The following is a 15,544-nucleotide window of genomic DNA, read 5'->3' as shown; positions in this document are numbered from 1 at the left end:
TTATGTTTGTTAGTACTCTTATCATATCTGATTTAGTGATGTATGAGTTGCTAATGTCTGTGTCATTTTGGTCTTTTGTGGATAGTTGTCTCATTGGCAATCATACCACATCTTTTTTATTGTCGAGCCTTCGACTTTAGTCGAAAAAGCGAGACATAGCGATCCTACATTCCGTCGGCGTCGGCGTCGTCGTCGTCGTCGTCGGCGGCGTACACAAATATTCACTCTGTGGTTAAAGTTTTTGAAATTTTAATAACATTCTTAAACTATCCTTGAATTGTACGAAACTTGGACAGAAGCTTGTTTATGTTCATAAGATAGTATCCAGAAGACAATTTTGTAAAAATAAAATTCCATTTTTTCCGTATTTTACTTATAAATGGACTTAGTTTTTTCTGCCAGGAAACATTACATTCACTCTGTGGTTAAAGTTTTTAAAATTTTAATAACTTTCTTAAACTATCCTGGAAATGTACAAAACTTGGCCAGAATCTTGTTTATGATCAGGAGATAGTATCCAGAAGTAAATTTTGTAAAAATAAAATTCCATTTTTCCCGTATTTTACTTATAAATGGACTTAGTTTTTCTTCCAGTTAACATTACATACAGTCTGCAGTTAAAGTATTCAAAACATTTTTAAGATTCTTAAACTAGCCTGGATTTTTACCAAACTTGGACAGAAGCTTCTCACAATCAAAAGATAGTATCGAGAGGAATAATATTATTGATTTTTTTCATCATTTTTTATGAGTGTGTGATTAACAGCAAAAGTAGGCGAGACACTGGGTTCCGCGGAACCCTTATAAATTTTATATCAACATATTGCACTACAATAATAAAAGAACATCTGCCCTATGGTTGTCTGATCTTGAAGCGGTTGGCAGGCTTTCAGACTAACAGGAGAACATACGCTTCCTCAATTTTAATAAACAGCTCATCGTGGAACTTTTCTAAACATTTAAAAATACGTCATGTGGTATATTTTCCCCTTGCTTCAAATATTTTGTTTCGGATTATTTATATCAAATTTGCAGATATATATGTTTGTAAATACGTGCAATCAAATGATATGGAGGTATTATGTGATTTAGATAATGCAAGGGCGACTACAGATACATTTGTGTGACTTAAAGGTTGATTTTCAAAGACTCCGAGAGAAAACGTTATGTAACATGCGTTACCGTTAAAATCAACTAAAGTTAATTAATATTATGATAGAAATATATTTTCCCAAACAGTAATACAGCATTCCTATATAATTGTTTCGTTTTTGCATTTGTTTTGACTCGATTTTACAACTAGAAGTATCCGTGAATTGAGATTGCACCCATGACCTTTGACCTTGATTTAAAAAAAAATGCACCATAATTTCTTTTGACGACCGGGATATTTAGAAAGTACACATTCTTAGCTTTCTAGTGATATATAATTTAGCCGTGTGTTAGGTAGGTGCATTAAAAATGTAAATTTGGCTCTCATATCACTCGCCTATATGTAATGTTTAATTATAACTCAACAACACAATTTCGTTTATGCAAAATATCAGTTTACTTAATTGTAAGCTTTATAAGCCATTCCAGCGGGGTAACCGTAACCATCCCAAGCATCTCCATTGCCGTAAATCCATAAACCAAACCGTACTTTCTTTTTATGTTCTATGCGATAAAGCCCTGTCGATATAGGCAGACTGAAAGTGCTAAAATTGTTCATTCCTTCAGAAATGCTAAAAACACTACTTTGACTTTTTAAAGAATTTCCATCCAGGAAAAGCCCATCAGTAGCATCGCTCTGCACCGTTATGCTTATGTAGCTGTCCAACCCTGTTGGTACTACGAAGTCATATTCATAAAGGTATTGATTTACACCAGGAATCGTCATCATAAAAGGATCTCCTTTGTGTTCACTTAACCCGTGTGGATATGACGTGACAAGGATGTCTTCAGATGATGAAATAAAAGAGATCGTGTTGTAATAAAAATCTAAGAAATCTCTTGCGTTTAGTGTTTTTGATATTGCCTTTTTACCAGTTTTAATAGTTAGATTAGTACTGTTTACCGCCTGTATGCGTACAGTGTTATTTAAACGTGTAGATATATACGGAGTTATAAACATATCATCTAGTTGATCAGTAGGTGATACGGATTCTATAAATGGATTACAGCTACCTAAACTAATATTGTTTGTAACTGCAGTATTACACTGATTACCACTGACTACAATTACTGGTTTTGATGATGTTACCAGGGTTCCTGATAAGTCAGATATAGTTGATAACTGAAATGTGTCATACTTGTTTACCATTATTCTAATCGTATCGTTGTTACTATACTGCTTGTTGTCATATGTTACAGATCCACTTTTTAATTTTAAATTTATACTGACAACTGTATTTTGATAACATGGTGTAAGTGCTATCATATTGTTATAACTTATAAATGCAGTAAGAGTTGGTATAATGTATTTGGTAGAGGCAAATCTCGTAGGCATTGATGAATAGCCCCCTGAGACTCCGGCTGCGAAGACAAATCCGTAAACATGTATTCCTTCATCTGAGTGAAGTTCTACTCCAGCCACATGTATTCCATCAGACGGTAGAACACTTTTACTCAGATTATATTCTGTATTACTTTTGTCCATAGTGATAGTATGAATTTTGTTCTCGTTGAAATAACGAATTGAAAGACGTGTTGTATTTTCTGATGCTACCAAAATTTTCGGCGTTGTCGGGTAACCAGAGATTCCTTCTTGAAAAATTACCATGAAACTTGTATCTTTTCCACCTGTATAAAATATATAAGTTAATACACTTTGTAATAAATATTTGCAAAAAGTGCTTCCAGAGAAAACTAAGCATTTTGGTTATACATAATTCATACTCGAGTCTTAAAAGTATCTTTTGAATTTAATAATAAAATAAATCAAATATACTTCCAATAACTGGGGTTTAAAGTACATTGTCTACCATCCAACAACGAAAAGGATTTGAACAAGAACTGTTGACAATGAGTAAAACTCATATGACATTTATTGGATAATACTACATATAGGCTGTTGTCTGCTCTATGGTCGAGTTGTTGTATCCCTTTTACAGTCCTCATTTCCATTCTCAATTTGATAGCTATCACCGTGAATATTACAAAAGCACATCAGATACAAATATTATCGGAGACTGCAACCCGAACTGGCACATTTAAATCGTGCCTGGATAAACATATTACCTTATTTTGATGTGTTGTTTAGTGCATGATTTTCTAAAAGGAAATTATATACAATGTAAAACTAGACACTTCATATGATTGATTGATGATTGCATATTATCTCGTGTGAATACACATTTCAATACCATTTGGGAAAGTTAAACATTGTGAAAGTGCAGACAGGGCAGTTTTATATTACACGATTTGTCTTTGGCATGGGGACATTAACAGAAGTAAATTTGTAATAAATGGAAATCAAACATGTATTCTTTATTCAACGAAATTGGGGCGACACGACTTTTATAATTCATATGATTTTCATTAAACATTTGTCATTGTATAGTGATTAGAAAAAAGGAAAGGACACAAAGGGATCGATTACCCATTAGAATTAGAGAGTAGGCAACAAATCCATAATATAATGAAATAATCAAAGTTTAACAATGACAGTATAAATACACTAGCTAGCAGGCAAGTGACTCTCAGCCAAAAACCATACTTTGTTTATCAAATTGACTTTGTTTTACTAACAAAATAACAAAAGCATGGTTTCAAATAGCAAATAAGTTGCGTGTATAACCAAATATCCAAAAAAAATAATAATTACCATGTATTACGTTATGTATTCTGAAATAGCTACATAGATAAGGTGACCAATGACTAGTTCGTTTGAAGTATTTTATTTCTTGAATAATGAAGAATAACTCATTGCACAATTTTCTGGCGTCAAGAATTAAAGACAGCTCATTCCTACGGAATTGATGTGCTTTTTATTTTCGAGAAAACGAAAACATACAAAACATGTTCAAAAACTTTAAAGATAGGTTCACATTGCCGATCAGACCAACTCGATCAATCTCGATCAAGACAAATTAAGCGATCGGGAGACTGGTCTGACTCAATCGACAAGAATATTCGGGGTGATCTACCTTGGTTTTCATCGATCTGACTTTCTACCCGAGAGTTTTTGACATGTCAAAGACATTCGAGTAAGGATCGAGAAGCCAGTCACTCAAGAATTTGTCGAGTAGCGGTCGATTTGATCGGGAAAGGATCGTGCAGAGATCGAGTTTGGTCGGAATACAAATAGTTTATCGATCATTACTCGATCATTTCGATCTTTAAAAGATCGCTTCATGATCACAGCGACTTCTCTTATTTTTTTCGTCCCAGACCAACTCGACCATACACGATCTATATGCGACCACATTCGACCACTTTTCAATCTCTACTCGGCCATATACGAGTATTCATGACTGCTACAGGATTCTATAAAAATGTGTGCAGCTCTGATGAACTCTCATAACTTTGCTTCTTCAAAAATTTATTGTCACTATTTATTTTTAACTGTACTTAAACCCTTCCATGAATAGTACGTGTTGGTACTTTTGCAAGGAGGGATAAAGTTTTAAAAGAGAGACAAAAGATATAAAAAGAACAATCGAACTCAAAGGTAAAAAACAAACCGACACAGCCAAAACGAAAAACGGAGCGGACGAGAAGACAAACAGCAGTACACATAGCACAACATACAAAACGGAAAACTTAGCAACGAAACCCAATAAAACCTGGGATGATCTCCGGTGTTTCGGAAGGAAAGTAGATCCTGCATTTTGGTCCAAAGGATTTGTCAAATAGGAAAGTAAGTAAGGATCAAAATTCATTCGAAGACAGCTGATGAATACTTTAACCTTCAGAGTTAGTTTTTAAGAACATCAATATCATCTTTTACTTGTTTAATGGGCTATTTTTGTTTGACTGTCCGTATTTTCCGCCTGTCCAGAAATTGTAGTATAAAAATAAGAAGATGTGGTATAATTGCCAATGAGACAACTCTCAACAGGACACCAAATGACATAAAAATTAACAATTATATGTCACTGTATGGTCGAATATTTAAAAACACTTTTTTTCATACGCTTTTTGACGCAGTTTTATAAAACAAAAATGGACGAGAGACAAATGCTTTTAATTTTAATTCGTAATAGATATATGTAAACAATTTCAGAAAAGATATCCTCTAGGGGATTGAAATTTTATTTTTGGCCAAATTTCTGGGAAAATATGTGACATCTTTACCCTATTTTTGCAATAAAACGCACTTCTGACGTATTAAAATTTAAACTTGGTGCCTTTTGCTAGCTCATATTCGTGTGTTTCTTTGTCAAATATGTTCTCCTATTTATTTGTATTGTAGTCCTGTAATGTTGTGTTGTCATTTAAATGTTGTATTAACATGGACATTAAAGGGATAATTCGCGTATTTTTACTTATCAGCTAATTATGTCCATAATACCATAAAAAACATATTCACCAAGTTTTATCTGGATATGAACAGCAATAAAGGAGAAAATTGAGAATTATTAATTTTATTTCTTCGAACTTCCTGACTTATGTGACGTAGTTTAAGTCTTTAAGCATGCCGGGAGTGGAAATAATCTCATTTTAAATCTTAATCGTTAATCATCTTATAACGCTATTTAAAGCGCATCAACGACGTTTGGTGTAGCTATTAGCCAACTAATAATTAAGATGGAACAGCGCTCAGCTTGAAAGTAGAATGTACGATTTATATTTTAATATTTTCTGAAATGATTATAGTGATACAAGTAAATCATATAAGATAATTTTTTATGTTTTTTTTTCCGACGGATATTTTGAACTAACATTTATAACTGATAGAGTTTTAAAAATGCGTGTTTGTACTTTTTACCTTTTACGTCAGGCTAGTAAATATGTGCTGCTCGTACATTTGTAGTGTGCAAATACGGCCCCCGCAAATACAATGTGTATTGTACTTTGACACATAGTGACTACCTGTTGAATGCGTGGTTAAATTCAAGTTAATTAAAAGATTAGCATTTTGTATCTTTTGATCTTTACTCAGTGTTTTTTAGCCGTCACGGTTCACTTTTCTAGGTGTGAACAACATTTCGTAAGAATAATATACGGGGGAATCTAAATATTTTCCATGAGCTCAGTTTAATTAAATATATTATTGACGCTGAATATTTTTTGTTAAAAAAAAAAGAAATACTGAATTAATTTAATTGAATAAATTTATGAATAATGATGTTTTTATAAACACGAGTAAATGAATTAAAAATTCTAAATAAGAATCGGTGACCTTGAATTTTTGAAATAGATAGTAATTACCAATTGCAGTTATATAAGTGGGTCGTTCAAAGCGATCTTTTTTTTTTTTTAATATTCAGGAAGTAATGTCCTTACCAAAATAATTTAATTCTCACCACATACTAATTCTTCAGCTATTTGAACGAAAATATCAAAAATGTTGACAGAAAATTTAAAGGTCAACTTTGTCTTACTGGAATGGAATTGAATAAGAACATTTTTTTTATTCTTTGTGATTAAATCTTGCAACGTGTTGTCTATTTTATTTCAATCAGTGTATGGTTTCAACCCCGAAGCCTTCATAATCTAACATGAATACCCAGAGATTTGTTTGGTTAACCTGGAATTTCAATAATGGAATCACCATTGTTATAAATACACAATCTAATCAAACTTTAAGGAATAACTTCTATCTAATTTTTAAACAAGATCAAAAGACGTCGAATTAACTTAATCAATTAACTTTTTTCTCAATTTCTTGTTTTCTTATGAATTGATTGGAGCGTGATTGTTTTTGTAAAAAGAAAAAAAGTTTTATATATAAGCCCTTTAGAGAAGTATATACTATAAGCAAAAATGTCTAGTTCAGAGAGTGAAAGTTCTGGTAGTGTATCCAGCTCCCAAAGTGAGACAAATTTTGACGAGTGTGGTCAATTTGGGTACATATTAGAACCAGAGTACACTGAAAAAGAACTCCAACAAATTTAAGCTGAAGAAAATTCTAGACAACAGATATTATAAATAACCCTCGCAAGTTTGACTCCAATTGGTGTTCATGTACAAACTGCATAGTCATGCCATTGCCGGCGGAATGTTTCTGCTGCCACGAATTTACGCTATTTGATGAAAAAATGAAATTGGGTGAATGTGTCACTGAAAATACCGATTTTAGAATAGTTTGTCTAAACCCCGTTGTTCTTGAAACAAGCTACATAAGTTTCCTGAGGTACAAGCGCCATAGAGGGAAAGCTCCAGACGTATTTACTAACAGACAAAGCAGGCTTATGGCTTATCGTCAAGTTTGTGTGCTGGGTAAGGAAAGGAAATGTATCATGCTACTACAAAAGAAAAAGCACTGATGGATTGTCCTAGAAGCATATTTTATGAGAATAATAATGGTCTATAAGCAGTTACATTTATTTCATGTTTGAAGCGGTGCATTTTTTAAAATTTAATTTGACTTTTACCAAGAAATGCATTGTAGCAAAGGGGAGGAGTAATTGTGGTCTAGTGTCAGATCCTCGAAAATAATGGAATTTAACAGAAAAGGAAACAAATAAAGGACTTTGGCAAAAATGGAGATGGCTTTTGATTCCTTTTCTCCAGACATAAAATCTTTTACAATAAATCATCCTACAACAGCTTAAAGGCTTGAAATGTCAGCGATTTCGCGGGAATGTTTTAGTGTTCTATAAATCTTATATTGATAAAAATGACAACTCCTTTAAATAATTGAACGTACATGTACAGGAAGAAAAACGATTACCGCACGTTCTAGAGACGTGCCACGAACTAAGTATCATCTTCGTGTCATAATTGCGCATGCTTGTCTCTTCACATACAAGTAAAAGCAAATTTTCAAATAGGCAAAATATTTCGTAAATGCGCCCGCTCATATCGGAAATAGGACAAGAAAGTATGAAAGATAGTCATCCATAATCTCTCGGTTAAATTCTCTAGGATTTACTCCAAACAATAGTGTAAAATGATGCAGTATGTTTTTTCTTTCTTAAATTATTCATCACAACTCAAGACCGTATAACGTAAATTTAACATTTGATAAGGAAATAAAACAAGCTGACAAAACATTATGTAAGTTATTGTGTACAAAAGCATTGGCGGATCCAGGGGGAGTGGTTCCGGGTGTTGGAATCCCCGTTTTTTTTTTTGGTCGATCAATGCATTTGAAGTGGGACATAAATTTGAACCCCCCCCCCTTTTTAATATGGCTGGATCCGCCCCGTAAAATTGAAATTTGAAAAATAACATTTCACATGGTACAGTACTAGATAATCTTCTACACCTGAATTTTGAAACCGAAGTCAAAATTAATAATTTACGGTCTTATTATTTCTGTCTTTGCACATGTCAGAATTAATCAGCCTGTAACTCTTAATTTCATGTTTGGACGGCTTTGTGTATTTCAATCAAGTTAGGGACATACATTGTTAACCGGATGTATAATACACCTGACAGCATTTTCGATGGCACTTTTACCTGAGCACACCTTGGTCAAACAGCTGGGAAGCGATGCATGTACCTGAATTGCGTAATGTCACCAGTTTATTAGCCCGCAGGAAGTCACTAGAATACCTGAATGTTACACTATTACATGACCTCTGGCAATAATTCAAAAGATCGTCGGTTTTCATATTAGAAGTACCCGAAATGAATAAAATCTATTACATATAAAAGACTATTTTTTTTGCAAGCATTTCGAAAAGTCTAAAGCCGCTACAGATACCTTTTAATCTCATTAAGAATATATTTTTGCTTTTAAGTGTCCGCCCCACTAGATGTATTCCTATCTATTATCTTGTTATTATAAATTTAGGAAGAAAAAATACTCCTACGATTGACCATAAATCATTACAAATTTCGTTAGCCTAGCTGTCGACATTTGATATCCCGAAACTGCTTAGCCTTAACTTGTAGGACTACGCAACTGCGTTGACCTAGTAGACAGCTATAAAGCATAACAAGGGGGCGGTAAGATCTATGAAGTTTCCACACGAATCGGGGAAGTCATATGCTCCCATCTACCTATCACCTCTTCAACCTTTTATATGGCACAATATGGAAAAGGAGGGGGGAGGTAAACAGCATCTGTAATTATACTTCATGTAAATAAAGTCTTATTTTTAAACCATTATTATATTAAACAAATGACCCTTTAAATGTTTTACGTAATTTTTTATGTATACATAAGTTTTTTTGCACCTAAAAAATATATACTTCATTGAACTTGTGAATTTACGAAAGAAAGTCACAGAACAAAACGTCATAATTCAGTTTCGAGTTTATTTTTCTTTAAACGAGAAAACGTAAATTAATTAATTCTTTTCTGGTTTGTTCTTGAAATATTATTTTTAAAGCAAGTTTTAAATAGAATTTATTAAATAAATATCAATGACATCAAATAATTGTTATAAAATCAAAATGCCAAAGTGGCTAGGTACCTTAAATGGCTTTATTGTCCCTAGAAATATATATCCTTTGCATGATTGAAATCAAATATCTTTTTATTTTTAAGGCTTGTAAACAAGTTCATAAACTTAAAATGTAATAAATAATATAATATTTGAAATTTTTTTTCCTGTATATATTCAACAATTATCAACAAATTTGTTGTGACTTTTTTGTCTGTGACTTTTTATCCGTGTACTAAACTTCTACTTCTAAACAACAAAATATGTTACTAATGCATGAATGCAGAAATACTGAACTATATTAATCTGACAATTTCCTTTCAACCAGGCTTGGAACGAAAGAGCAAAAAAAAACATTCATGAGAAAAAAATCATAATTACTATCAAATTTCCATCGGAACAAGATGCTTCAAAATGGTCTGCACACACTTTCTTGAACTTGTGGTGAGTGAAGCTGGTTGGTGTTATGTTAAGGTTAATCATCCACGTCTGGTACAACTCTGTTTTTTTGCAGGATCTGGGAAAGTGTGTAAGCTTATGCCATGTGAACTCCGAGTTGAACATCCGTACGCTTGACAAATCATTTTGATACTGAATATACGATATGCCATGCTTGTTTTTTGGATTTGTGGTATTCAGATATTTTATTCAAATATACTTATCACGTGACAATTTGTATCGGAGATGCCGTCAAAATGGCGATAAGTCGAGAAGTGATAGTGGGATTTTAATTTTTATTTTAATCATTATCTAGAAGAATTGAACAATAATTTTAATGAATATATGATTATTTATATCAAATAAACATAATATAAAATTTTCATTTTTTTGCGAAGTTTCCTTTTAAAGCGGGAGGTTTGACGTGCTACAAAACCAGGTTCAACTCACCATTGTTTTCTTTTAAAAAATGTCCTGTACCACGTCAGGCATATGGCAAGTGATACATTATAGTTCGTTTCTGTGTGTGTTACATTTTAACGTTGTGTTTACTTTGTGTCGTTTGTTTCCTCTTATATTTGAGTGTGAATTCAAATTATTATAAGACGTGTCATGGTACTTTTCTATCCCCAATTCATTATATCCAGTTTCGAAGTTATATTTGGTATTCTAATCAGATTTTGTTTAATGCTTGGTTCGTTTCTGTGTGTGTTACATTTTAATGTTGTATCGTCATTTTCCTTTTATATTTAATGCGTTTCCCTCTGTTCTGGTTTGTGACCCGGATTTCTTTGTTTCTATCGATTTTTGAGTTTTGAACATCTGTATACTACTGTTACCTTTATCTGTAAACAATTTGTGCAGAAGAAATACATGACCTTTTAAATTAAAACGAAATCTCTTGTCGTTTTGTGAACCGTCATCAAACTAATTGCATCCTAGTTCTAAACCTCAAGAGGGTATAAAAGAGGGACGAAAGATACCAGAGAGACAGTCAATCTCATAAATCAAAAATAAACTGACAACACCATTGCTAAAAATAAAAAAGACAAACAGACAAACAATAGTACACATGACACAATATAAAAAACTAAAGAATAAACAACACGAACCCATAACAACCTAAACCGTTACAATACAGAACGTCGTTTTCAATCTTCCAAAATGCTGTTGTTCATTGTTCCGATTTTTATCCTGAGATCACCCCTCATTGTTGTTGGGGTTCGTGTTGCTCAGTCTTATTCCTTCTTCGATTCTTTTTGTTTACTAATGTTTGTTTGTTTGTCTGTTGGTTTTTTTTCTTTTGTAGCAATGGCGTTATCACTTCGTCTTTGATCTTACAGTTTGAATGTCCCTCTGGTATCTTTCATCCCTCTTTTATATAGTTTTTCTAGTTATGTTGTTTTTTATATATCTCTGCATAATGAATATATTATCTTGTTGGCTAATAAAGAATCACACATAAGTGTTTTAAATGTAAATAACATACTTTGAACCTACCAAAAAAATCTTGAAATTCACAATAAAATTTGGGACTCCAACTTATATCCCTAAATAGTGTAGCCCTCCTTCTATATGACTGCAAATTAACTACACTTTTTGGATTTGTTTTATTTAATCTCAATGATCGAAAAATCCATTTGTAAACCTACTTATTTATATATGATAACTTCAGCCATGTTTACAACATATAAACTCCCTGGATAACCGAATTATCTATTCTACAATGTTACAACTAATGCCTTCATTATCATATTGTATTTAAACAAACCGTTTGTAAATCTAGCAAATTAAACTCCTAACCACGGTGTATAAACTACAGTACTGTAAATTAAGACTAGATGTGTCAAAGCGACACGAATGACCCCGTCTTAAAAAGTTGAAAAATCTGCAATTTCAATTACACATGTGGACACAAACATGACGGTAGTCTCACATATAAAAAATCAGCTCAAAATCTAGAGGCGTATAAAGAAAAAGTCCGTATAACTGGGATTCTCAACAATTTTCAAAGTTGGAAACCCTTAATATTGGTATAAATAAGCGGAGCGGAACGAAACTTTAACTTAATCTGTAGGCGTTTAGAAAAAACTCCGTATAATGGTTTGTTGTGGAATCACGGAGTGACGGAATGACAGAAAGACAGAATGACGGACAAGGGTAAATCTATATGACACCGACAACTTCGTTGCGTGGCCATAAAAACGGTTTATAAAACCTATACACAACCAAGGGTTTCTTTCTCTTACTAACAAGTCAGAGAACCGCACTATTCATTAACGACATAACTCCTCACTAAACGATAATTATGATTACACAAGAATTGATACCTAAACCTGCTGAAAAGCCGCTAGTTATTTGTGTAATACACTTTATAATTTAACAGTACAATTTTAAGTCTTACTACCGCGTTAAAAATGCGTATTCATAAGTTGTTAAACAATAATTTTTCTTCAGACGTATTCAAACTCAAGTATTTGAGGACATCATATGTGTTAATGTGTCCTGAGTTGACAATGATTCTGACAACTAGAGTATATATAGATATACTCATCCAATAATCCTTTTTGTTGTCTGAACGTTCTTGATCCAGTAGAGTTAGTAAACAAATAAAAAGTAAACCCAGACATGGGCTTCGGGCCAACCGAACTAATTTTGTTTATATATTTAATACCTTACCTGAATATCCACATTGTTTACCGAGGAATCCCTTTCTACAGACGCATATGTATTCATTATTAGTTTTTTCAGAGATTCCACCATTGTAACACGTTGTATGAGTATCTGGAATAAATTATATCATCTTTTAAAAGTATTGCACTAAAATGCACAAATACAAATGTGTTAATATCATGAATGTACGTGTAAATGTGATGTAAAGTTGATATGAACACGTATTAAAGATAAATTACTTTTATCTAAACGAGGGGAATAAAAAACTTATTTTCATTTAGATAAATTACAAAAAAATGGTTGCACAGACTGTTGTTTTATTGCTGATTTCTTCTCCTATTGAAGATCCTTGACGTTCAGTAGCTAATCAATCAATCTTTGATCATAACATGTCTTCTTCAAGTAGAACTTGTGAAGGAATAAGCCTAGTCATTTATCTTCATACACTTGTTAAAGCAGTTTTCGACGTAAGGTAATATTTATCTATTGTTTTTCAGAAATTTCTTTTCCTTGTACAAGACTTTATTTAAACCAGTTGGAATATATAAACTAAGAACGTATAAGACTGTCTCAAATACCTGACTAAGTCATCTAACCAACAAGACATTACCGGGAAAACACATATAGATTAATTAATTATCTAAATAGACCAATAAACATTCATCACCAAAGGATACCAATGAACCCTTACACTCATACATGATGGGGATATTGCATATTCAGTTTGGTTTACAGCCTTGCATATATAGATTTGTAAAAATTTTATGTTTTACGAAATTCAAATAAATGTAGAATTCCAGAATGTTCAGAGTTCGACCTCTGTGGTCGTAAAAGGCTGCACTCAGCAAAACATTTTATTTTTCTAAATTCAATCTTTTTAAGTTTTTTAGATCAATTGATGAAATGATCCCCAAAGACATGGAATATAAAGACAAATGCAGTGTGTATGGTGTAAATGTATTTACGGGGGAGAAAAGGACAAGATAAACGGAGGTATTTATAAAGTACACTTTTACCTATTCCGACACTCAAAAACTCACAAATGAACAATCGTACGTTTTAATTCATTCTTCACCTTTATGTGGGTAATAGGAATAATCATTTTGAGAGGTTTGCCTATATTTCCTCCTAAATATGAAAACAGAGCTCGATAAGATAGACGTAAGAAACAAAGACATTAGATGTATTTGTTCATTGCGTTGATTCATATATACCTAGGTCGGTACTCTCTCTGTTTTCGCTCTCCCGCAGTTTCGTCCCATTTTGCTTTTCAATTGCTGTCAATCTCATATCAATATCCAATAATTTCTGTCCTAGCTGAGCTAAATTAAAAAACAAAAACCTTAAATTGCAAGCCACGACAAATATAGCTTGGATTTTCATTCAAAGGTTAAAATAATAGTAGTGATACCTTAATGTAGATAGCATATAAAATCCTTGTGTTTTTTTTTTCTAAACTAATTGCTTTAAGATGACAAACAATATTTTAATATAAGTTCTGTTTGAGAAGATGTTGTTTGATTTCACGAATAAAACTTCCCACCAGTGATGTAAACAGCTTCGGTGTTACTGAAAAGCTTTCAATAATGAACAAAACACAAGCCGTATTGTAAGCTATTTAATAGTTTTGCTTTAAATTATATGAATCCAGTGTGCACTTCTGTTTTAGCAAATGTTGTAAAAGAACGGGGGTAAAAGAGACCAGAGGAACAGTCAAAGTTAGTGCAAATTGATCAATGCCGTCTCTAAATTAATTTCCTGTCGTTCATCAATCTGATAAGTGTAGTGAATACATTTACTTTTTTTGTAATTATGTCAAGAAATGTGTGATAGTTGCAGTTATTATGGATACAGTGTGATACAAGAAATTTCTATCAATGCCAGACATAGATATCAGGTCACAACCGTAAGAGAATAGTATTGCTATTTCTTGAAGTTAGTCAAAAAATGAATTTTGAAATACATATAAAAATATATATTATAATTATGTCACAATTTTTAAAAAATGCATATTTTCACCCTTTCATGAAAATTCATCCACTGAGTGTCATTCAAATGTAACTTCATTGCTGTAACAATTCCCTTACTAATATGAAAATATAAGAAGATCACCATTTGTTGACAAAGAATAGGGATTGAACACAGTCATCAAAGGTACCAGGATTATAATTTAGTACACCAGATGTGCGTTTCGTCTAAACAAGACTCATCAGTGAAGTACAGATCAAAATAGTTATAAAGCCAAACAAGTACAAAGTTGTAGAACATTGAATTAGCGATTAGGTCTTTAAGGTATTGTTCAAAAACATAGAGAAACATGCTCGAGAATGAAAATGCTATTTATTTCTATCCTACCTATAACAGTAAAATAGATAACAGTCAGTATGAATCCAGTTGACACCATATATATGGATAGTGCCAGACAGTTCGTTTTAATCCATTTCTTCCATGAAGGAACTAACACGTGGTCTATTTTGCCTTTTTTCTCGTCGATCTGTAAATCGTCGTATTTATGGTCATCATTCTCTCTTCTGATTTCTTCGTACTCCTGCATTTGTATTTCAGCCATCTTAATTTACTTACGAATGTAACACCACTAAAAATAAACGTCTTAGTGACTACTTGATGATCCTATTAATTTATAAAACACATGAGGAAGTATTATACGAAAGGAAATGACCACGTGACAATCATTCGTTAAATTGGATAAAAATATGCTGAATTCTTTAACTTGTCATAGTTAATGTTAATTGTTATGATTTTTAAATGTTGTCAGCAAAGCAGTTAATTCAATCAATAGTTTGAAGTTATGAACTCTATGATGTTTATATTCATAAGACTTGTAACTACTATAAAATAAGTTTTTTTTTTCATATCTGCCTTTATTTTTTCCATTAATTGCCTCAGCGACAAAACCCTTTAGATTTCTATCTGTGATACCTCTGTTGAAA

General features: G+C 32.5%; 1 protein-coding gene across 1 annotated transcript; it reads right to left on the bottom strand.

The window, feature by feature from the left end:
* Window positions 1-1,405: 1,405 nt before the first annotated feature.
* Window positions 1,406-15,212, bottom strand: LOC139491886 (IgGFc-binding protein-like). The gene is made up of 4 exons (XM_071279802.1): window positions 14,949-15,212; window positions 13,808-13,915; window positions 12,600-12,704; window positions 1,406-2,781 (listed from the first exon to the last, which is right to left on the bottom strand). The coding sequence occupies exons 1-4, from the start codon at window positions 15,160-15,162 to the stop codon at window positions 1,553-1,555; spliced, it is 1,656 nt and encodes a 551-aa protein (XP_071135903.1). The 5' UTR covers window positions 15,163-15,212; the 3' UTR covers window positions 1,406-1,552.
* Between the last annotated feature and the right edge of the window lie 332 nt (window positions 15,213-15,544).

The sequence above is a fragment of the Mytilus edulis genome, chromosome 10, assembly GCF_963676685.1.
Source record: "Mytilus edulis chromosome 10, xbMytEdul2.2, whole genome shotgun sequence".
Lineage (NCBI taxonomy): Eukaryota > Metazoa > Mollusca > Bivalvia > Mytilida > Mytilidae > Mytilus > Mytilus edulis.
This window is presented reverse-complemented; position numbering and strand designations above follow the sequence as displayed.

What these genes read in the sequence shown, in the direction of transcription:
- LOC139491886 (XM_071279802.1), bottom strand. Translation starts at nt 15,162, where the DNA reads ATGGCTGAAATACAAATGCAGGAGTACGAAGAAATCAGAAGAGAGAAT. An exon ending in CAGAGAGAGTACCGACCTAG is followed by an intron (nt 12,705 to 13,807) that starts GTATATATGAAT and finishes AATTTATTCCAG; the next exon opens with ATACTCATACAACGTGTTAC. An exon ending in TAAACAATGTGGATATTCAG is followed by an intron (nt 2,782 to 12,599) that starts GTAAGGTATTAA and finishes TATTTTATACAG; the next exon opens with GTGGAAAAGATACAAGTTTC.